The 22,984-nt window shown below is 40.6% G+C and overlaps 1 protein-coding gene and 1 pseudogene across 5 annotated transcripts in view; one reads left to right on the top strand and one right to left on the bottom strand.

Moving 5' to 3' along the window:
• Kdm6a (lysine demethylase 6A) overlaps positions 1 to 22,984 on the bottom strand; it is a 189,039-nt gene that overhangs the window by 125,515 nt on the left and 40,540 nt on the right. For all 5 annotated transcript variants that reach the window (XM_004665765.3, XM_004665766.2, XM_004665769.3 and 2 more), the window contains exon 3: positions 4,497 to 4,605. In XM_004665765.3, coding sequence (XP_004665822.1) covers positions 4,497 to 4,605 — 109 coding nt within the window. The remainder of the gene's footprint in view (positions 1 to 4,496; positions 4,606 to 22,984) is intronic.
• On the top strand, positions 17,902 to 18,791 carry LOC105944585 (annotated as a pseudogene).

Genomic DNA, 22,984 nt, shown 5'->3' with positions numbered 1-22,984 from the left:
GACCCTAGTTCGAGGCTCGGTTCCCCAGGTCCCACGTTAGCCAGATGCACAAGGGGGCGCACGCATCTGGAGTTCGTTTGCAGAGGCTGGAAGCCCTGGCGCGCCCATTCTCTCTCTCTCCCTCTATCTGTCTTTCTCTCTGTGTCTGTCGCTCTCAAATAAATAAATAAAATAATATAAAAAAAATGGGCTATGGAGCTAAATAGAGAGTTCTCAAAGGAAGAAATACGAATGGCATATAAGCATCTAAAAAAATGTTCTACGTCACTAGTCATCAGGGAAATGCAGATTAAAACTACATTGAGATTCCATGTCACTCCTGTCAGATTGGCCACCATCATGAAAACAAATGATCATAAATGTTGGCGGGGATGTGGAAAAAAAGGAACCCTTGTGCACTGCTGGTGGGAATGCAATCTGGTCCCGCCATTGTGGAAAACAGTGTGGAGGTTCCTAAAACAGCTAGAGATTGATCTACCATATGACCCAGCTATAGCACTCCTAGGCATATATCCAAAGGACTCATTTCATTTCCTTAGAAGTACATGCTCAACCATGTTTATTGCTGCTCAATTTATAATAGCTGGGAAATGGAACCAGCCTAGATGTCCCTCAACAGATGAGTGGATAATGAAGATGTGGCACATTTATACAATGGAGTTCTACTCAGCGGTAAAGAAAAATGAAGTTATGAAATTTGCAGAAAAATGGATGGACCTGGAAAGTATTATACTAAGTCAGGTAACACAGGCCCAGAAAGCCAAACGCCACATGTTCTCTCTCATATGTGGATCCTAGCTACAGATGACTGGGCTTCTACGTGAGAATGAAAATACTTAGTAGCAGAGGCCATTAAGTTGAAAAGGAGACATAAAGGGTGGAGAAAGGAAGGGAGGAGGGTACTTAATAGGTTGATATTATATATATGTAATTACAATGATTGTAATGGGGAGGTAATATGATGGAGAATGGAATTTCAAATGGGAAAGTGTGGTGGTGGGGAGGGAGGGAATTACCATGGGATATATTTTATAATCATGGAAAATATTAATAAAAATTAAAAAAAAATTAACTTTTTCATTTGACTACTACCAATCCTTTTATTTTCATAAAGATGACATCAACCAACCTATCATTGGAAGTTGGATTGTGAATAATTTTTCCCAGTTGTGGAAAAATCTACCCCCATTTCCCAGTTCTGCAAATATTAAGTATATTTAGTTCTTGTGGCCCAACCACAACTGACTTATAGATAGATGACAGTCATGGCAAAGGTTTTCTCCCTGCTACTTTGTATAAACAATGAAGCATGTATCATCAACTGTCACTACAAGGAGAACTATTTTCCAAGGCTACAGAAGATAGAAAAGGAAAGAGATGGAAAGTATGTGAATACTTCTAGACTTGACACTGCCTAGAACACAATCAAGCTATGAACTTCCAATTATATGAAATAATGAATCTACTGTACAAGTTAGAATGAAGTCTTTACTGTTTGTGTCTAAAATCCACTGTGATCAACAGAACTCTAGGTCTCTCACAATTTTGTGTAGTCAGGACACCAAACCTCGAGAATGCTATTTTAATAAAACCATGTAAATCTAATTAATCCAGCGGGTATGTTTGTAATAACCTAATTAGTATCTCCTGACTTCAACAACGTCCTTTCAGAATTGGGAAGCCCGTAAGGAAACCCATGATTTCTTTTTCTCTGGCCCCGCCCCCGCCCCCGCCCCCAGGTAGGGTCTTGCTCTAGCCCAGGTTGACCTGGAATTCACTATATAGTCTCAGGGTGGCCTCAAACTCATCACAATCCTCCTACCTAGGCCTCCTGAATGCTGGGATTAAAGGTGTGTACCACAATGCCTGGCTCCTTTAAAGTAACTAAAATTGAGTTACAAGAAGCCTGTATGATTATTAGTTGGGAGAAACATGACATCTATACAATAGTGTGCTAAATTAATAAGTAAATACAAATCTTCAAATTCAGTCACAAAACTGATACACCAAATTGCAGGAACAGATTTTGTAACTGAGGTATTTCTTCCATAATTACCTAACCTCTCAATTACACCTTTTCTCCACAATTAGACTTAATCTCCATTAGACTTGGCATCTTATTTCTCCCCATTCCTGCTCAGAAAAAATGGATGGATGGATGGATGGATGGATGGATGGATGGATGGATGGATGGATGGATAAAATAAACAATTCAAGAATCATTTTCAGAATAACAAGTCTCTTGTATATGTATACTTGGAGCAGTTTGCTCATAGAATTTACATGTTCATTGTATAGTTTATGCTAACTTACAGAAAAACAAGGTTTATAAATGTATTCTCTAAAAGTAACTATTTTACTAGGATTGGCAGTTCTCTTATGTGATAAAGGTTCTAAGGAAAGGGGGAAGCAGCCTGAGGTAACAAATCCTTCCAGAAACTGGTTGTGGTAGTAAGTAGTACATCCTGTTTTATTTCTATACCTATAGGAAAATGATGATGAGAATGGGCATAGAAATTTCACTAGTTCCTATATTTAAAGGAGCTTGTTTGAGTGGATAATGTGGCCCGAAAGCCTCAAGGAGAACTCCCCCAAAATAAGTGCTACTTGAAATATTACACTGAAACACACATGTATACCCCTTAATCCATTCTCTCCTCCTTCCTTTAAAAAAATTTATCAAACAATTGACCTATCCATGACTGTTAATCTACACAGTGGTAAATGGGTTTTCAGAGCACATATTTTCAGGGACTTAAATCCTAAGGTTATCTTGCTCTTCTCACACCTTATAAGATTACTTCTACCAACTCAATCAAGCTGCCACATGCATCCCCCCACCCACTACACCCTTGCTACCTTCCAAAATAAAAAATAAAATAAAATCTAATGTGCCTGGATTCATTATCTTCACAGCCAAACTTTTTCTTGCTCTTGATTGATTTCGAGCCAGGGTCTCGCTCTGTAGCCTAGACTGGTCTCAAACTAGCAGCAAACCACCTGCCTCAGTCTCCTGAGTTCTGGAATTACAGGCATGATAGCCACCCCATGCAGCTAACCAAACTTTATAAATTGAAATCCTAGCCAAATTCATCAACTAAGTTTTAAAAGTGAAAAGATACATGGCTTAGTGATTATTAAAGAGGATAGACATATAGACCCAAATGTGGGTCTAATTTTCAAGTCTCACTCAGTCTCTGTTCATATGTTGTCAAATTAATGTTGTCTGTCGGTACATGAAGTATGTAAAAAATAGCATATTGTAAAGAACTCTACATGCTTTTAATATAATAGTTCCCTTTAAATAAGTTAGCATTTTTAACAAATAGTTAAGTGTTAAATATTCACACCTATTACTCAAACTAAACCATTTTGGCTATATATTAACCAGTATCAATAACATAACAATCCTAAAACCCCAGTTATAGTTATTTTTTTTTAACTTCATAATGGTCTAATTCAGCAGCTTAATACATTGAAAAAGGTATATCTAAGAGAACTATTTTCCGTTACTTAACTCAATTATTTCTTAAAGAATTTTTTTTTTGGGGGGGGGGTTTCAAGGTAGGGGCTCACTCTAAGCCCAGGCTGACCTGGAATTCACTATGTAGTCTCAGGGTGGCCTCGAACTCATAGTAATCCTCCTACCTCTGCCTCCCGAGTACTGGGATTAAAGGCGTGCACCACCATGCCCAGCTCAAAGAAATTTTTTTTTTTTTTTTTTTTTTTTTTTCCGAGGTAGGGTCTCACTCTGGCTCAGGCTGACCTGGAATTCACTATGTAGTCTCAGGGTGGCCTCGAACTCTCGGCGATCCTCCTACCTCTGCCTCCCGAGTGCTGGGATTAAAGGCGTGCACCACCACGCCCGGCTTTTTCAAAGAAAATTTTTAAATTATAAAAACTGGATTTTATTCAGAGTTCAAACTCATATATGTTCACCTATCTGTACTACTTATCTTATATTAACATGACTACAAAGGAGATTTTCATTCAAATATTTCTACTTTAGGTAGAAAATGGACAAGTTTTACACACAGAAGAAGAATGCTACTTTCCAAAGTCTCCAACAATGTACAAATATCCACATCAAACTGGCTCACTTTCTATCCTGGTAAAGCTTAACTCATCCTACTCCCTTTCCTGGGGACTAAACCCTGAGACTCAAGATTTATAGGAAAGTGCTCTATGGTTGAGCTGAACCTCGAACTTCTATCTAGAAGAACTTTTAAAGGGCAGGGATTTTCATGAGGCAGAACAAGGCCACATCACATACATAATTTCATACATGGGACTATCAGTTTTCCTAAGTGGTTATTTTATTGATTTACATGGAAATAATACAACATTTTTCTATTTTCATCTATTTTTATTGTTTAGTATGGCTCATAAGCTTTTGACTTCTTAGAAGTAAAAATGGTAGCACCCTTCATAGAGTGTAATTATTACTTTAAATACATATATAAAGCAAATAGAAATTATCAAGGGAAAAAAATTACCTTTTGGATAATCTTCCAATAAGAGGTTGAAGTGACCTAATTGACAAAAGAAATCAGACTCCACTTTTCCTTCAGCTTTTAAGATTAGAGATTCGTAGCAGCGAACAGCCTAAAAATAAAAAATACAGATATTAAGACAAAGATAAAAATCCTAAAATTGAATTTCCTGAGTAATGCTTATAACCTTTATTAAACCATCCAGGAAATCAACATCCTTTTCTTCTATCTCAGACATATTCATTGCTGTATACTTTTTATTTATTTGTTTTTGTTTTTCTGATGAAGGGTCTCTAGCCCAGGCTGGCCTAGAATTCACTATCTAGTCTCAGGTAAATTATAAATTGGTTGGCCAATTATAAAATAGATAGATGACAGTCATGGCAAAGGTTTTCTCCCTGCTACTTCGTATAAACAACGAAGCATGTATCATCAACTGTCACTACAAGGAGAACTATTTTCCAAGGCTACAGAAGATAGAAAAGGAAAGAGATGGAAAGTATGTGAATACTTCTATAAATTGGTTGGCCAATTATAAAAAAGGTTGGCCTTGAATTTACAAAGGTCCTCCTACCTTTATCTTCTGGGTACTGGGATTAAAGTTGTATAACACCACGCCTGACTTCACTGATTGCATCATTCGTTAAAAGCAATAGCTTCCTTAAATATTTATTAAAAAGAGCTACTGGCTATAGCATAAATGCCTTTTCCATCTACAAAATGGTAATAAACTTGCAAAATCAAATAATGTAGGAATATTTGGGTAAGTTTATGCAGAAACTACAAATCTAAACTATTACCTTAGTCCCTGATGATACAGACAAATCAATCTTTCATAGTTGAGTGTGGTGGCACACGCCTTTAATCCCTGCTATCAGGAGGCGAAGGTAAGAGAATCAACATTGAGTTCAAGGTCACCCTGAGGCTACAGAGTGAATTCCAGGTCAGCCTGGGCTACAGTGAGACCCCATCTCAAAATAAACAAACAAACCAAAAAAATAAATAAATAAAAACCTCAATCTTTCCTCAAGCATGAAAAGCTGAATTAGATAGTGTGAAAATTCATATTTTTACCAAGTAACAATGGCTGCAATTTAAGCATCATGCTTGGTTTCTGCCACCTCTACCAGATTGAAGTTACCATAAACCACCTGTCTTCTTCTAATTATATACTTCAAACACACCAACTCTAACTCTATTCCTAATCCTACTCCCACTCCAATATATGCATATCCTCACTCTTCTGTTTCCTGCTTGGAGGGAAAAAATATTATTTTAAAACTGTCAACTCCTTTGTACCCCAAGAAACTCCAAGAAAAAAACTAATCAAAGTTTGATGACAAATTTCAGTTGTTATTTGTTATAGATTCTGGGGAACTTATCCTCTCACCTCTTAATTTTATTTTATTTTTAATTTTTTTTGTTTATTTATTTATTTGAGAGTGACAGAGAGGAGGAAGAGAGAGAGAGAATGGGCGCACCAGGGCCTCCAGCCTCTGCAAAGGAACTCCAGACGCGCGCGCCCCCTTGTGCATCTGACTAATGTGGGTCCTGGAGAATCGAGCCTTGAACCGGGGTCCTTAGCTTCGCAGGCAAGCGCTTAACCGTTAAGCCATCTCTCCAGCCCAACCTCTTAATTTTATTAACCTTCAAAGACCTGAAGAAAGAAAGTGAAAAAATTTCTCTATGCACTTATCACAGTGCTTGACACACAAGAGGTATATTTATTTCTTCTTTTCTCATAAGATCAAATGTGTTAAATCTTTCCAATAATATCAAAATTTTCCTGCTAACAGATAAATAGTCCATAATGTTATTATCATAATGTATCCTGGAGTGAACAAAGCAGGAAAATAAGGAATTTATCAAATCTGTGCGTGTATGCTGTTTGGTGAACACAAAGGAATTCATTAGCAGCAAAAAAAAAAAAATCCTTCAACCACTATTTTCATGCAATCAAGCAATCTGCAGCAGATTTTCCTGCGATAAGAATACCTACACTTAGGGCTGAGGAGATGCCTCAGTAAGTTAACAAAGGAATGCTTAGCACTAAAATATCTGTGTCACATCTTCCATGGATCAGGGTCCATTGTGGAAGAGGTGGCGGAAAGAATATAAGAGCCAAAGGAAGGGTAGGACTCCTTACAATGTGCTCCCTCCAGACATAAAATGGCCTGGATATCCATGACCTCATAGTCCCTGACACTACCTACACAAGACCATCGTAAGAGGAGGAAAAGATCATAACATCAAAATAAAAGAGAGACTGATTGAGATGGGGAGGGGATATGATGGAGAATGGGGGAAAGGGAGGGGGGAATTTACCATGGGATACTTTTTATAATCATGGAAAATGTTAATAAAAATTGAGAAAAAAAAGCACTACAAAAAAAAAAGTGCATCCCCAAATTTACCTGTCCTAAAACTATTTACTTGTTTCAACAAGTTTGGTTAACCCATACCAAACAGGTTCAATCTGGGCTGATTGTACTATAATTATAAAGCATAAAATATAAAAAAGAACTGTCTTCCATTCCTCTTGTACTCTTTACTAGCTAAAATGTGCACATGTACCAAGTCACAATCACTAAAAATTAATCATTATGCTTCCCTAATTAAGACTCGGAAATTCTACCTGACATCTCAAAAATTACTATAATTTAAAGTGATATAATTTCAAGATTCTTTTTATTTAAGTCATATATAATTCTTATCTGTCAGGTTATTAGTGTATAAAATATAATCTAGTATATGATTTATAATAAGAGGAATTCATAAAGTTATTGAGCTAATATGTAATAATTCCTAATTTTACATTAAATAAATGGTTTTTAAAAGCTAATAATGGAATTATTACTCAGCAGTAAAGAAAAATGAAGTTATGAAATTTGCAGAAAAATGGATGGGTCTGGAAAGGATTATACTAAGTGAGGTAGTAACCCAGGCCCAGAAAGCTAAGCGCCACATGTTCTCCCTCATATGTGGATCCTAGCTACAGATGATTGGGCTTCTGCATGAGAAGGAAAATACTTAGTAGCAGAGGCCAGTAAGTTAAAAAGGAGATATAAAGGGAAGAGAAAGGAAGGGAGGAGGGTACTTAATAGGTTGGTATTGTATATATGTAAGTATAATGATTGAGATGAGGAGGTAATATGATGGAGAATGGAATTTCAAAGGGGAAAGTGTGGGGAGGGAGGGTATTACCATGGATATTTTTTATAATCATGGAAAATGTTAATAAAAATTGTGAAAAGATAAAAAAATAAAATTCAAAAAAAAACTTTCATTATGGGTAGAGCATGGGGGCACATGACTTTAATCTCAGCACTGGGGAATCTGAGGTAGAAAGATCACTGTGACTTTAAGGCCAGCCTAGAGCTACAGAGTTAGTTCACGTCAGCCTAGGGTACAGTATGATCTTACCTGGAAAAAATAAAAATCCAGAAATAAACAAACAACAAAATTTGAATTAAAATCATTCTCTTGAACTGGAGAGATAGCTTAGTGGTTAAGGTACTTACCTGTGAAGCCTAAGAACCCAGGCTTGATTCCCCATTATCCACATAATCCAAATGCACAAGGTGGCACATGCATCTGAACTTTGCAGTGGCTAGAGGCCCTGGCAAACCCATTCTCTCTCTCCATCTATCTTCCTCTTTCGTTCTTACTAATAAATATTTTTGAAAAATCATTGTATTAAAAAAAATCATTATCTTTGTTTTCTTAAGCTGTTTGAAAATTTTTATTTAAGTGCATGTATGCATGTGAACTTGCTGCTGCAAACACCCAGCACATACATACACTTTTTGCATCTGGTTTAACTGACTGGCTGGAAATTGAATCTAGACCGACAGACTTTGCAAGCATGTGTCTTAATCACTAAGCTATCTATCTCCTCTGGCCCTGTTTCCTTAAACTCTTGGTAAGATATTTAGAAACTTCCACTGCTCCGTGACAACTTCTTAAGAGTTTAGTAAAATTTGGCATATGCAAATGTGTTCCAGTAAAAAACATTCAACCTATAAATTTTCTTTACTGATTTAAGAATGCAAAGCCAGGGCTAGAGAGATGGCCTAGTGGTTTAGATGTTTGCCTGCAAAGTCCAAAACCCAAATAAGCCAGATGCACAAGGTGGCACATGTGTCTGGAATTGGTTTACAGTGGCTGAAGGCCCTGGCCTGCCTTCTCTCTCTCCCCAACCCCCTTCTCTCTCTCTCAAATAAATAAAATAAATAGAAAAAAGAAAATATAGTTAAAAAAAAAAAAGTAAAGCCAACATCTTATCACTCTATGGACTACCGTGATCCACCTATTGCCTATCTTCCATTTCTCATAAAAAAAGAACACACCTAAAATTAGCATACTTAACTCTGATTATCATAAATGTAACATCAGAAAGAGATGATTAAATATCAAATCAATAAATTATTCAACTTAAAAGCAGTTTGAGTTCAATAGTAAAGGAAGGCAAACAAAAATTACATGGGATTTCTTCAGATCATATCAATGCAAAAGGAGGGGGGCTGAAAAGACAGCTCAGCAGTTAAGGCATTTGCCTGAAAAGCCTCCCATGTTTAATTCCTCAGTACCCACATAAAGCTAGATGCATAAAGATATACATGCATCTGGAGTTTGTTTGCAGTGGTTAGAGGCCCCAATGTACCCACTCTCTGCCCCCCATCTCCTTGCAAATAAATAAGTAAAAATTAAAAACAAAAACTTAAAACCTAAAGTTAGAGTTAGAAGAGACTTCTTATTTGGGGTAAGATACTAAGCTGCATTTCTAAAAGATTCCATGGGCTTCTTGGAATCTATGTACAACCCTTTTAAGAACTGTTAGGAATCAGAGTCTTAAAACTCCTAAGATTCTCAATTAAAAAAAAAATTCAATGTAACATTTTTAATATTTCCAACAGGCTGCGTATCCCTTATCAAAAATGCTTGGGGGGGTTGGAGAGATGGCTTAGCAGTTAAGCACTTGCCTGTGAAGCCTGAGGACCCCGGTTCGAGGCTTGATTCCCCAGGACCCATGTTAGCCAGATGCACAAGGGAGCACATGCATCTGGAGTTCATTTGCAGTGGTTGGAGCCTCTGGTGTGCCCAGTCTCTCTCCTCTCCTCTCTCCCTCCCTCCCTCCCTCCCTCCCTCCCTCCCTCCCTCTCTCCCCTTCTCTCTGTCACTCTCAAGTAAATAAATATTTTTTTTTTAAATGCTTGGGGACATAGCTTGGCATGGTGTCTCACCTCTGTTTCCCCAGCACATGTGTAGATTAGGCAGGAGAATTACCACAATTTTGAGGTCAGCATGGGCTACAGTCAGATTCTATCTCAAATAATAATAACGAGGAGGAGGAGGAGGATGCTTGGAATAAAAAGTAGTCCCAATTTGAAATATTTTCAAATATGCACAATAAAGTATCTTGGGATGGAATAAAAACCTAATATAAAATCCAAATGTTTCAGATACCTCTTGTATCTAATGGGAATTTTTTTTAATGTATTTAGTGCACTTGAGATTTGTCTATGCCCTGGATCAAGGCTCAGGGAATATGGGGTGGGGGAGGGGCAGAAAGATTGTTAAGAGCCTCAAGTGGGACTGATTGGGAATAGCCTGAAACACCATGTTTTCCCCATCCCTGCAGAAAGGCTTCTTAGTCCCCACAATAAATACCAATAACCCCACAAAAGACTCTCAGCAGAATTGGAGTGGAGGACGAGGGGCCTATGTGTGCAACCTTTTATTTTTAAAAAAATCAATAAATTAAGACATATCAAATGCCAACCATGGTAGCTCACAAGCCTTTAATCCCAACACTTGGATGGTGGAGGCAGAAGAGACTTCTGGGTAAAATGACAGCATACTAGCCACACCAAAGCAGCCTACATGGAGGGAAATAAACAGAGAAACACAGCAAACTACACTCTTCTACTGAAAAAATGAAGGTGTATGTTATTATCAACCACAGCAGATGTGATGGTTAAAAGGCGTTGTCAACTTCATCTGTTTAGTAATCCACAGAAATCCCTTTCAGGTGTGTCTCGGAGGTTGCTTCCAGGAAGGATCAACTAAAGGAGGAAGACCTTCCCCCAGAGCAGGCGGCCCCATTAAGAGGGGGACGGCATATAAGGAAGCTCTGGGTGAAGAGAGCCCCTTCCTTCTTCCCACTTGGCTGCTGTAGCTGCTTGCTGCCTTCCAGCATGGATTGAAGACCAGCACAGACTGAACACCTACATGAATCAAAACCCAGTGGGGTCCTCAAGAAGCCTCCAGGCCTTCTGGTGCCATCTGCAGTGCTGGACCATGACTGCTGAGGCATCTGGCCTCATGGACTGAGCAGCTACCAGGTTCCTTGATTCTCAGGCCTGCAACTGCTATTGGACTACCGTAAACTAATCCAATAAATTCCCTTTGTAAAATAATTCATTCCAGCAGTTCTGTTCCTCTAGAGAACCCTGACTAATACAGATTTTGGTACCAGAAGTGGTTCTAGAGAAACAGAATTATAAGGATGGATCTCTCTAGTGTGCATGGTACTATCTGGGGTTGGCTTTCCAACCTCAATGCTACTAAAGGCCCTAATGGTGATAAGGAGAGCGCTTTTAATGGATATAAGGAGGGCACTAATAATCCATGGTGTGCACTATTTAAAAAACTCCATGAGATAGATGTATTTGATAATCCTGAGTCATGTCTTGTGAACAGAAAGGAATTTAGTGACCCTGTATTTAAAACATTTGAATATTTGTGGAAAAGTAAGATCAACAACGAAGCTAGTTGGTTGCTTTCAGGATCTCTGGACAAACTAGTGAGGGAACAGCAGAAGCTCAAAAAGGAAAATTCCAAGCTTAAGACCCACATACATGATCTCAAGGTTTCTAAGGGTGCCCTGGAGAACAGTCTCCTCTCTAGCCAGAACAGGGATCAGATTGCAGAAAACCAAACCCAAGCTCTCATTGTGAGATTGGCTAACTTGTAATGTAAACAAGTCCCATCCTCACCAGCTATCAGAAGTTAAAGTGAGGGCACCGATTGGCAAAGAGTGGGATCCTGTGACTTGGGATGATGATGTGTGGAAAGACCCTGAAGAACCTGGGGACACTGAAATGTCAGATTCTGAAGAAGTTGTTTTGGAAGAAGATATGACCTCCCCTCCCTTAGCAACAATTGTATCCCCACCTCCACACACTGAAGTATTACCCTCCCCACCCTCACCTGAGGGAATAATCCCTCTTTGAGGAATCAGCAGGAGGTGTTGGTGCTTCTCAGTTCCCACCCATCTTTGCCTATAAGCAGATGGAAGGCTAAGCATGCCCCTAAAGTGTGACATGAGAGGTGAGGTATACCCCCCTAAAGAACCTCAGAAGTTTTCTACCTTGTACAGGCAGAAGCATGGGGAATGGATTTCAAGGGTGTAGGATAATGGAGGAAGGAATTTAAGATTAAATCAGACTGAATTTACTGAAATAGGCCCATTGAGCAGAGATTTTAGATTTAACACTGAAGCTCATACAGCTGGAAGGGGTGCCAAGGGTTTATTTGATTGGTTGGCTAAAGTATGGATCCAAAGATGGCCTACTGTGAATGAGCTCGAGCTGCCTGATATCCCTTGGCTTAATGTTGAAGGGATTAAAAAGCTCAGAGAACTTGGAATGCTGGAGTGGATTTGCCATGTGAACTCATCTTTGCCCCACAATGCTCCATCCAGACGTGCCCTTCACTAAAACTATAAGAAACAGATTTGTGAGGGGAGCACCAGCATACTGAAAAGTTCCCTATCATTGGTCTTTTATGAAAAGAAGATATCACAGTGGGAGCTGCAGTTGCTGCATTAGGTGATTTAGATGCAATAGGTATAACTGGATCTTGGGGCAACAAGGGCCAAGTGGCAGCACTGAATTGCCAAAGGCAAGGTGAATGTGGTTTTCGCAATAGGCAGCGTAGGCAAAATTATGCACATAAAGGTACGACCCCTGTGAAGGTTTGATTCAGGTGTCCCCCATAAACTTAGGTGGTCTGACTGCTAGGTTCCCAGCTGACGAAGATTTGGGAATTAATGCCTGCTGGAGGAGTGTATTGTTGGGGGCAGGCTTATGAGTGTTATAGCCAGTTTCACCTGGCTAGTATTTGGCACACTCTCCTATTGCTATTGCCCACCTTCTGCTTGTGCCATCGTTTTTCCCCTGCCATCATGGAGCTTCCCCTTGAGCCTGAAAGCCAAAATAAACATCTTTTTCCCCCCCAAGCTGTTCTTGGTCAGGTGATTTCTACCAGCAATGTGAACCTGAACAGAAAATCAAGACCTCTTAATCAGTTTCCAGACTTGAGCCAGTTTACAGATCCTGAGGCTCCTTTATTGAAGGGGTGGCCGGGTCCTCTCAAGGAAGGACCTTCCTACAACGCTCAAAAGTTTCAATCATTAAGCTTACACCTATTGTTCCTTAGAGGGACACTGGGGGAAAAGAAATAGTCTGACCTTTTGGGGCCTACTGGACACTGACTCTTAATTGACATTGAGTCCAGAAGACCCCAAAAAGCATTGTGGCCCTCCAGTTAAAGTAGGTGTTTACGGAGGTCAGGTGACCAATGGAGTTCTGACAAATGTTAAATTGACAGTGGGTCCAGTAGGTCCCCGAATGCATAATTGGGATAGATATGCTTAGGAATTGGCAGAACCCCCACATTGGTTCCCTGACTTGTGGAGTGAGGGCTAGGTTGGAAAGGCTCCCACCACTGGGGAAAATAGTGAATCAAAAACAGTATTGCATCCCTGGAGGGATTTCAGAAATTTGTGCTACTAAAAAGGACTTGAAGGATGTAGGGGTGGTGGTTCCCAGCAACCACATCTCCCTTTAACTCTCCTATTAGGTCTGTTCAGAAGACAGGTGGATCATGGAGAATGACAGTGGATTATCAGAAACTTAATCAAGTGGTGACTCCAATTGCAGCTGCTGTACCAGATGTGGTTTCTTTACTTGAGCAGATTAACACATCTCCTGGTATCTTGTATGCAGCTACTGATCTTGCAAATGCTTTCTTCTCCATACCTGTCCATAAGGATCACCAGAAGCAATTGCCTTCAGCTGACAAGGTCATCAGTACACCTCTACTGCTTTACCTCACGGTTATATATTAACTCTCCAGCCCTGTGGCATAGCTTAATTAGCTGGGGCCTTGATCGACTGTCCCTTTCACAGGGTGTCACGTTGGTCCATTATATCAGTGATATAATGGTGACTGGATCAAATAAGCAGGATCAGTGGATGGGAAATAAATCCATCCAAAATTCAAAGACTTTCCACCTCAGTGAAATTTCTAGGAGTTCAGTGGTGTGGGGCATGCAGAGATATTCCTTCTAAGGTAAAGGATAAGTTGTTGCACCTGGCCCCTCATACCACTAAGAAAGAAGCACAACGTCTAGTAGGCCTATTTGGATTTTGGAGACAGCACATTCCTCACCTGGGTGTCTTACTCCATCCCATATACCAAGTGACTTGGAAAGCTACTAGTTTTCAGTGGGACCCAGAACAAGAGAAGGCTCTTCAACAGGTCCAGGCTGCTGTGCCCCTTGGGCCATATGATCCAGCAGATCTGATGGTACCTGAGATGTCAGTGGCAGACACGGATGCTGTTTGGAGCCTTTGGCAGGACCCCCATAGGTGAATCATAGCGGAGGCCCTTGGGATTTTGGAGCTAGGCCCTGAAATCATCTGCAGACAATTATTCTCCCTTTGAGAGACAGCTCTTGGCCTGCTACTGGACCTTAGTGGAAACTGAACATATGACAACGGGCCATAAAGTTACTATACTACCTGAGCTACCCATTATGAGCTAGGTGTTATCTGACCCATCAGTCCACAAAGTTGGACATGCACAGTAGCAGTCCATCATCAAGTGGAAGTGGTATATACATGATCAGGCTTGAGCTGGCTCTGAAGGCACAAGTAAGTTACATGAGGAAGTTGCCCAAATGCCTATGGTTTCTATTCCTGTAACAATACCTTCCATCCCCAAGCATGCACTTATGGCATCATGGGGTGTGCCCTATGATCAAATGCCTGAGGAGGAAAGGACTAGGACATGGTTTACAGATGGGTCAGCACATTTTGCAGGCACCTCCCAGAAGTGGCCAGCTGCAGCATCACAGCTGCTTTCTGGGACAACTCTTAAGGACTGTGGTGAAGGGAAGGTCTTCACAATGGACAGAACTTCGGGCAGTGCACATGGTTATGCATTTTGCTTGGAAAGAAAAATGGCCAGATGTGTGGTTATACACTGATTCATGCATGGGCTGTGGCCAATGGTTTGGCTGGATAGTCTGGGACTTGGAAGGAGCACAATTGGAAAATTGGTGAGAAGGACATCTGGGGAAGGTTATGTGGATAGAACTCTCTGAATGGGCAAAGGATATAGATACTTGTGTCCCATGTTAATGCTCATTAGAAGGTGACCTCATCAGAGGACGACTTTAATAATCAAGTAGAAAAGCTGACCCGTTCTGTGGATAGTGATCAAACTCCTTCCTCAGCAACCCCTGTCATTGGCTAATGGGCCCATTAACAAAGTGGCCATGGTGGCAGAGATGCAGATTATGCATGGGCCCAACAACATGAACTTCACTAACTAAGGTTGACCTGGCTATGGCTACTGCTCAATGCCAAATTTGCCAGCAGCAGAGACCAACTCTGAGCCCCCAATATGGTAAGTATTTCTCGGAGTGACCAGCCAGCAACTTGGTGGCAGGTTGACTACACTGGACCACTTCCATCATGGAAAGGGCATTTGGCCCTTACTGGAACAGACACTTATTCTGGCTATGCCTTTGCCTTTCCTGCACGTAGTGCTTCTGCCAAAACTACCATCCGTGGGCTTCCAGAATGCCTTATTCACCATCATGGCATTCCACACAGCATTGCTTCTGACCAAGGAATTCACTTCATCACCAAGGAAGTACAGCAGTGGGCTCATGATCATGGAATTCGCTGGTCCTACCATGTGCCCTGAAGCAGCTGGCTTGATACAAAGGTGGAATGGCCTTTTAAAGAAAGAGCTACAACGCCAACTAGGTGGCAATATAACTTGGGAGGGCTGGGGGAGTGTCCTACAGCAGGTTGATATGCTCTGAATCAGCATCCTATATATGGCACTGTTTCTCCTGTAGCCCGGCATTCATGGTATCAGGTATCAAGGGGTGGAGATGGAAATCGTTCCACTTACCATCACCCCAAGTGATCCATGAGCTAAATTTTTGCTTCCTGTTCTCACAACCTTGCGCTCTGCTGGTCTAAAAGTCTAGGTTCCAGAGGGGCGAGTACTTTTACCAGGAGCCCTGAAGAACATTCCAATGAACTGGAAGCTAAGACTTCCCCTGGCCACTTTGGGCTCCTGATGCCCTTGAGTGAATAGGCTGATAAGGGAGTTACAATGATAGCAGGGATGATTGATCCAGATTACCAGGGGGAAATTGGACTGCTCCTCTACAATGGAGGTAAGGAAGAGTATGCCTGGAGTGCAAGAGATCCTTTAGGGCATCTCTTAGTGTTACCATGCCCTGTTATCAAAGTCAATGGACAACTGCAACAACCCAATAGAGGTAGTGTGATAAAAGGCCCAGATCCTTCAGGAATGAAGGTATGGGTCATTATTCCAGATAAAGAACCAAGACCTGCTGAGGTGCTTGCTGAAACCAGCTAAGGCCACATGACCAGTTACAGAAACGAGGACTGTAATTGCAACATTTCTGTCCTTGATACAGAATGTTTGTATATATCTACACCAATATTAAGATATCACTAGCTAACTGCTGGCTCATCTGGCCACGTGGACTGAGCAGCTACCAGGTTCCTTGATTCTCAGGCCTGCAACTGCTATTGGACTACCGTAAGCTAGTCGAGTAAATTCCCTTTCTAAATTAATTCATTCTAGCAGTTCTGTTCCTCTAGAGAACCCTGACTAATACAGCAGAGAAGCAGGAGAGACCAGGATCATCCAGGAGGGAGGAAACTGGCCAAAATCCTGCCGAGGCACCAGCAGCCCCCATCCATGAGTCCGCCTGTCCAGCAGTGCAGAGCAGCAGGAGCAGAAACAAGGTGAGAGGATTTTCCAATCACATCAGCCTACTTGCAAAGTCAAGAAACCTTAAGGAGAAAACACTAGAGACCAGCTGAGCCGCTGCTGAAGGAGAATACAAACAGGACAAGCTAATAAGCAGCTCCAGTACAACAACGGGCACCCTGCAAAGTCTCCCATCCCCCAAATGTCAGGGCCCAGAATGTATGGAGAACTCATTCACAACAAGCCACATGGCAGTAAAAGAGATCAAGGGGGGCACTCAGAATTAGTGAGAATGGAAGACACCCCAAAAGTTAACAGGGCCTACTTACACAAAGCCAAATACATAGGACTGCACTGGAAGTGCTTATCTCTCTGGCCAGGTCAGGAAAGGTTATATGTTGAACTTGAAATGTTTTTGGTTGGCTTTACCCTTCTCAAATAGCTTTATTTTGGTGTTCAATATTGTTGCCTTTGATGTTTCCTGATTTTTAGGGCCTCTGTCTTTTCTTCTGTCATTATTGGGGGCAGGGACTAACTGGCCCCAGACTGACTTGGAATCCATTTCAGACTAGAAATCTCAACCTCCTAGTTGACAGGATTAAGGGTGTGGGGCAACACACACCCTTGGGGACTTTGGCTTTACTAGATTATCTGTTTAGTTTAATCACCACATTTGTATAAATATTCTGTGCTTTTTGATTCAATGTCTACATTGCTCAGTCAAATTACAGAATTTGCCAGTAATTTGCTTCAACCAGTCTGCTACAATACCTGAATAGCAGGCAAACTCAACACTTAGGGTCACTTCTGCTCTTTCTCTTGGAGTATAAGAGCTACACCTGGCACCCTAAACTCCTACACTGAAGATAATATAAAGTTAGATTTACACAGCAAAGAACACTGCAGATAATTAGAAAGCCCAAGAGTCAAATTAATTCAAGATGAAAAAATCTCTACATTATAAAATACAAGAAACACACACACAAAAATCAAGACACTACAACCCCACCAATAATTATAAATCCATCAGAAATTACCTCCAGTGAGACTGCTTTAGATGAAATGCCTGACAAAGATTTAGGGAAAAAAAATCATTAAACCTATGTTCAAAGAGATCAGACGAGGGCTTGGAGAGATGGCTAAGCGGTTAAGTGCTTGCCTGTGAAGCCTAAGGACCCCATTTCGAGGCTCCATTCCCCAGGACCCACATAAGCCAGATGCACAAGGTGACAGACACATGCATCTAGAGTTCATTTGCAGTGGCTGGAGGCCCTGGTGCGCCCATCTCCCCCCCCCCCTTTCTCTGTTGCTCTCAAATAAACAAAAAAAAAAAAATTAGGGGGCAGCTCGGAGCAAGATGGCGGTGCAAGTGCTGCACGCCCAAGGAGCGGCCTCACTCCGAGGCCTGGGACGGCAGGCCACAGTTGGCAGCCTCCTGTCCCAGCTCCAGAGACTGATGACTTCCAGTAAGAGGCCTCGGGAAGACAGCTGGTTAAAATCCTTATTTGTCAGGAAAGTTGATCCAAGAAAAGATGCTCACTCTAATCTGCTAGCCAAAAAGGAAACAAGCAGTCTGTACAAATTAGTTTCACAATGTTAAGCCGGATTGCCTAGAAGCATACAACAAAATTTGTCAAGAGGTGTTACCTAAGATTCATGAAGACAAACATTACCCTAGTACCTTGGTGGGGACTTGGAACACGTGGTATAGCGAGCAGGATCAAGCTGCCCACCTCTGGAGGTACTAAGGAGGCTATCCAGCTCTCACAGAGGTCATGAATAATCTCAGAGAAAATCAGGAATTTGTGAATTTCCGTAAGGCAAGAAGCGACATGCTTCTCTCTAGGAAGAATCAGCTGCTATTGGAATTCAGTTTCTGGAATGAGCCTGTGCCTCAGTCAGGACCCAATATATGTGAACTCAGGTCTTATCAACTCTGACCAGGAATTATGACTGAATGGGGAAATTACTGGGCTCGTGCAATCCGCTATAGACAGGACGGGAATGAGGGGGGGGGTGGTCTTCTCTCAGATTGGGCAGCTATATATGGTGCACCATCTTTGGACTTACAAAGATCTGCAGACCAGGGAAGACATACGGAATGCAGCATGGCACAAACATGGCTGGGAAGAATTGGTATACTACACAGTCCCACTTATTCAGGTGATGGAGTCCAGAATCATGATCCCACCGAAGACCTCACCCCTGCAGGGAACCTCCAGAGCTTTGACGTGCCAACACAGATGATGTGACGAGCATTTGCCATGAATTAATTTTAACTGTACATCAAGTGAAAAAGAAACACTGAGTGTAAGCTGCTGTACATAGCTTGTGAGACTTCTTTTCTTTAAAATTTATATAATCATGTGAAAGAAGAAACCAAGGCAGTTTGACTGTAGCTGTACTCTTGGAAACATCTGTTTGTCCAATGTTAGCCTCCCACCCTCCAGAAAAAAAATGAAAACTTGAAGCAAGACATGGTGGCTCAGGCCAGCACTCTGGAGACTGAAGCAGAATTTCAACAAGTTCTGGGCCAGTCTAAGCTACATAGTGAATTTCAGGCCAGTTTGGGCTATAGAATGAGAGCCTGTCTAATAGATAGATGGATGGATGGATGGATGGATGGATGGATGGATGGATGATAGTCAGATAGATAGATAGATAGATAGATAGATAGATAGGTGGGTAGGTAGCCAGCCAGGTATGGTGGCATACATCTTTAAACCCAGCACTTGGAAGGCAGAGGTAGGAGGATCCCTGTGAGTTCAAGGCCAGCCTGACTACAGAGTGATTGCTAGGTCAGCCTGGGCTAGTGAGGCCCTACCTTGAAAAGAAAAAAAAAGAACCAAAAACATATGAATAAGATTCCATCTATGAAAAGCAATTAGCTATTTCTTTCTACCAAAAGGGGTGGGGGGGAGGAATCTGTTTTAAACTTGTAAGTTTTGACAAATTTCAGGAGGAAAGACAAAAATACACATTTTGTCCTGTTTCTCAAACACTTTTTCTGAGTCTCAAACTAGGAACAAATTATTAGTGTGCCCAATAACTAGAGATGTTTTAATCCACTCACTCTGACTGTGCCCACAAAGTGTGCAACATGACATCACTAAATTGGCAATGTCGGGTAAGGCACGTTTCATCAGTAATTCAGTCGTCACAGTGTGTGTGTCTCTATGTGAGAGGAAAACAATGGTTTGAACCTGTGTATCCTGTGATTTCAAAATGAACACCTTGAATAGCACTAATTTTGTTTGTAATATTTTTCTATAAAACAAGTAGCTGTTGGAAAAGAGGTTTTATTTTGTAAACTGTCATTTGTGACCTCAGACCTTCTCTGGCTAATATTTTAGTAAGCTCACAGCAGATACTTCCAAGATCATGTGTGAAGGATAATGCATGCTGAGATTTGACATAAAGATACATACATTGGTCTAGTTGTTTGACTTTATTAGTATAATGTGCCAATTTTGTAACTGTGATCATGTGAAAGTCCCACTGAACTAAAAAATTATGTCCTATCAAATTCTGTTCCACCAATAGAGGAACATATATAGAATAAAGTGTGAATAAATCTCTTAGCAAATGTCAAAATAAAAAAGTAAATAAAATCCTCTTAATTTTCACATAAAAAAATTAAAAAAGAAATCAAAATAACCAAATAAGAAAACAAAACTAAAAAAAGAAAACAAACTCCTGAAAGAGAACAAAGGAAACCAACTTAATGAAAAAAGGAGGTCAATATAAAAAATGAGTAAGAAAATAGAAATAATGAAAAAATGCCAACCACATATACTAGGAATGAAAAACAGAGTAAGTCAAAAAGAAAACTCTGTAGAAAGTCTGATCAGTAGAATGGATCAAGGAGAGAACAGAATATCTAAACTAGAGGACCAGGTGACAGATCAAATACAAGCCAACAAAGAGAAAGACAAACTAATAGGAAGGCATGAATAGGAATTTCAAGACATTCAAGACACTATGAAGAGATCAAACGTAAGAATTCAGGGCATAGTAGGAGAAGAAATTTACTCCAAAGTCATAACAGGTATTTTCAACAAAATCAGAAGAAAACTCCCCCCAAGTAGGAAAAGTGGTGCCAATACAGACACAGGAAGCCTACAGAATGCCAAGCAGACAAAATCAATAAAGAACCTCTCACCATCATATTATAATTAAACTACAAAACAAAGAAACCAAAAAAAAGGCCGGACATGGCTGTGCACACCTTTAATCCTAGCACTGGGGAAGCAGATGCAGGAGGATCATTGTGAGTTCAAGGACAGCCTGGGACTACATAGTTAATTCAAAGTCAGCCTGAACTAGAGTGAGAGCCTTCCTCATTCAAACAAACAAACAAACAAACAAACAAAGACTTCCAGGTAAGAAAGATGCTGGCATAAAAGCCACACCAAACCAACCTACAGAGAGATTTAAAGGGAAAAAAAGAGTGAGAGAGACAAAGAAAATATATTAAAAAAATCAAGTCACATACAAAGGCAAGCCCATCAGGATTGTAGCAGATTACTCAACAAACTTTAGGAGCCAAAAGGGCTTGGAATGATATATTCCAAATTCTGAAAGGTAACAACTGTCAACCAAGGTTACTTTATCCTGCAAAGCTATCCATTCAAATAGACGGAGAAATAAGGACATTCCACGACAAAAGCAGGCTAAAGGAGTATTTGAAGACAAAATCAGCTCTACAGAAAATACTTGAAAGGATCCTCCATGCTGAAGAGAAAGAAAATCACACATATAAGGAACCTGGGAAACACAAACCATACTCAAATACTAGTTAATACAAGAGAGGAAAGGTAAAACCAGAGCAACAAAACAAGAAAAAATGGCAAGAATAAATACACACCTTTTAATAGTAACTCTTAATATCAATGGCCTTAATGACCCAACCAAAATACACAGGCTTGCAAGACTGGGTTAAAAAGCAAGATCCTGCAGGAGGATCACTGTGAGTTTGAGGCCACCCTGAGATTACATACTAAATTCCAGGTCAGCCTGAGCTAGTGAGACCCTACATCAAAAACAACAACAAAAAAAATAAATAAATAAAATAAAAGCAAGTTCCTTCAATTTCTGGCCTCCAAGAAACTTACTTTTTCACAAGAGATGGATACTATCTAAGGGTAAAGGGTTGGAAAACAGTGTTTCAAGCAAATGGGCCTAGAAATCAAGCAGGTGCCACTATCCTAATATCTGACAGGGAAGGCGGAAGCAGAAGAAACATAAGCTTAAGGTCACTCTCAGCTACATAGCAAGTTCTAGACCAGCTTAGGCTATATGAAACCCTGCCTCAAAACTAAATAAGTAAGTCTTTAAAATGTGGGCATGGGGGTACATGCCAGCACTTTGGATGAGGCCATCATAGGCCACAATGAAATAAAACCAACAACAGGGCTGGGCAGATTATTCAGTAGTTAAATGCTCTTGCTTGCAAAGCCTAATGGCTCAGGTTCAATGTCCCAATGCCCACATAGAGCCAGGAACACAAAATGGCACATGTGCCTGAGCTGGTTTGCAGAGGCAGGTTTCTTGCAAGCATACACATATGCACACACACACTCTCTGTAATAAATAAATAAAAAATTTTCAAAAACTAACAAAAAAGGGCTGGAAAGATGGCTTAGTGGATAAGGCACATACTTGCAAAGCCTAAGGACCCAGGTTCAATTCTCTAGGTCCCAGTAAGCCATGGTAGCACATGCATCTGGAGTTTGTTTGCAGTGGCTAGTAGCCCTAGTGTGCCCATTCTGAAGCCCCCCTCTCCCAATCTAATAAATTAGTTAATTAAAATTAGAAATTTTTAAAAAGTGAAAAGATTTAAAAAAAAAAAAAAAGAATTCAAATGTGGCCGGGCATGGTGACACTTGGGAGGCAGAGGTAGAAGGATCACCATGAGTTTGAGGCCAGCCTGAGATTACATAGTGATTACAAGTCAACCTGGGCTAGAACGAGACACAACCTCAACCCCCCCCAAAATAGTAATTCAAATGTAAAATTGAAATATATGATTCTTGTTTTATACTGCATTAACTACAAGTATACTTGTCTGTGGCATTTGTTTTAGTTCCACTTGTAATACTTACCTTCTCCTTGATGTGAACAAATACCAGACCAGAAACCACCACAGTGGTGTACTATCTGACCAAGAAGCAACTTGAGCAAAGCCTAGGGCCTATCCAACTTCACTCCACAATAATACTAACAGTATGATCCATAAGATGGTGTGACCCATCTCTGCAGAACAGTCATATATAGAATATCCAAAGAACTTTCAAAACTCAATATTTAAAAAGTTAAAAAAATAGATAGAACATTCCATTTCATTCACTATTGGAAAAATGCAAATAAAAATAAAGATCATGGGCTGGAGTGATGGCTTAGCGGTTAAGTGTTTGCCTGTGAATCCTGACCCTGGTCTG

This window comes from Jaculus jaculus, chromosome X (genome assembly GCF_020740685.1).
Source record: "Jaculus jaculus isolate mJacJac1 chromosome X, mJacJac1.mat.Y.cur, whole genome shotgun sequence".
In the NCBI taxonomy this organism is placed as follows: Eukaryota; Metazoa; Chordata; class Mammalia; order Rodentia; family Dipodidae; genus Jaculus; species Jaculus jaculus.
This window is presented reverse-complemented; position numbering and strand designations above follow the sequence as displayed.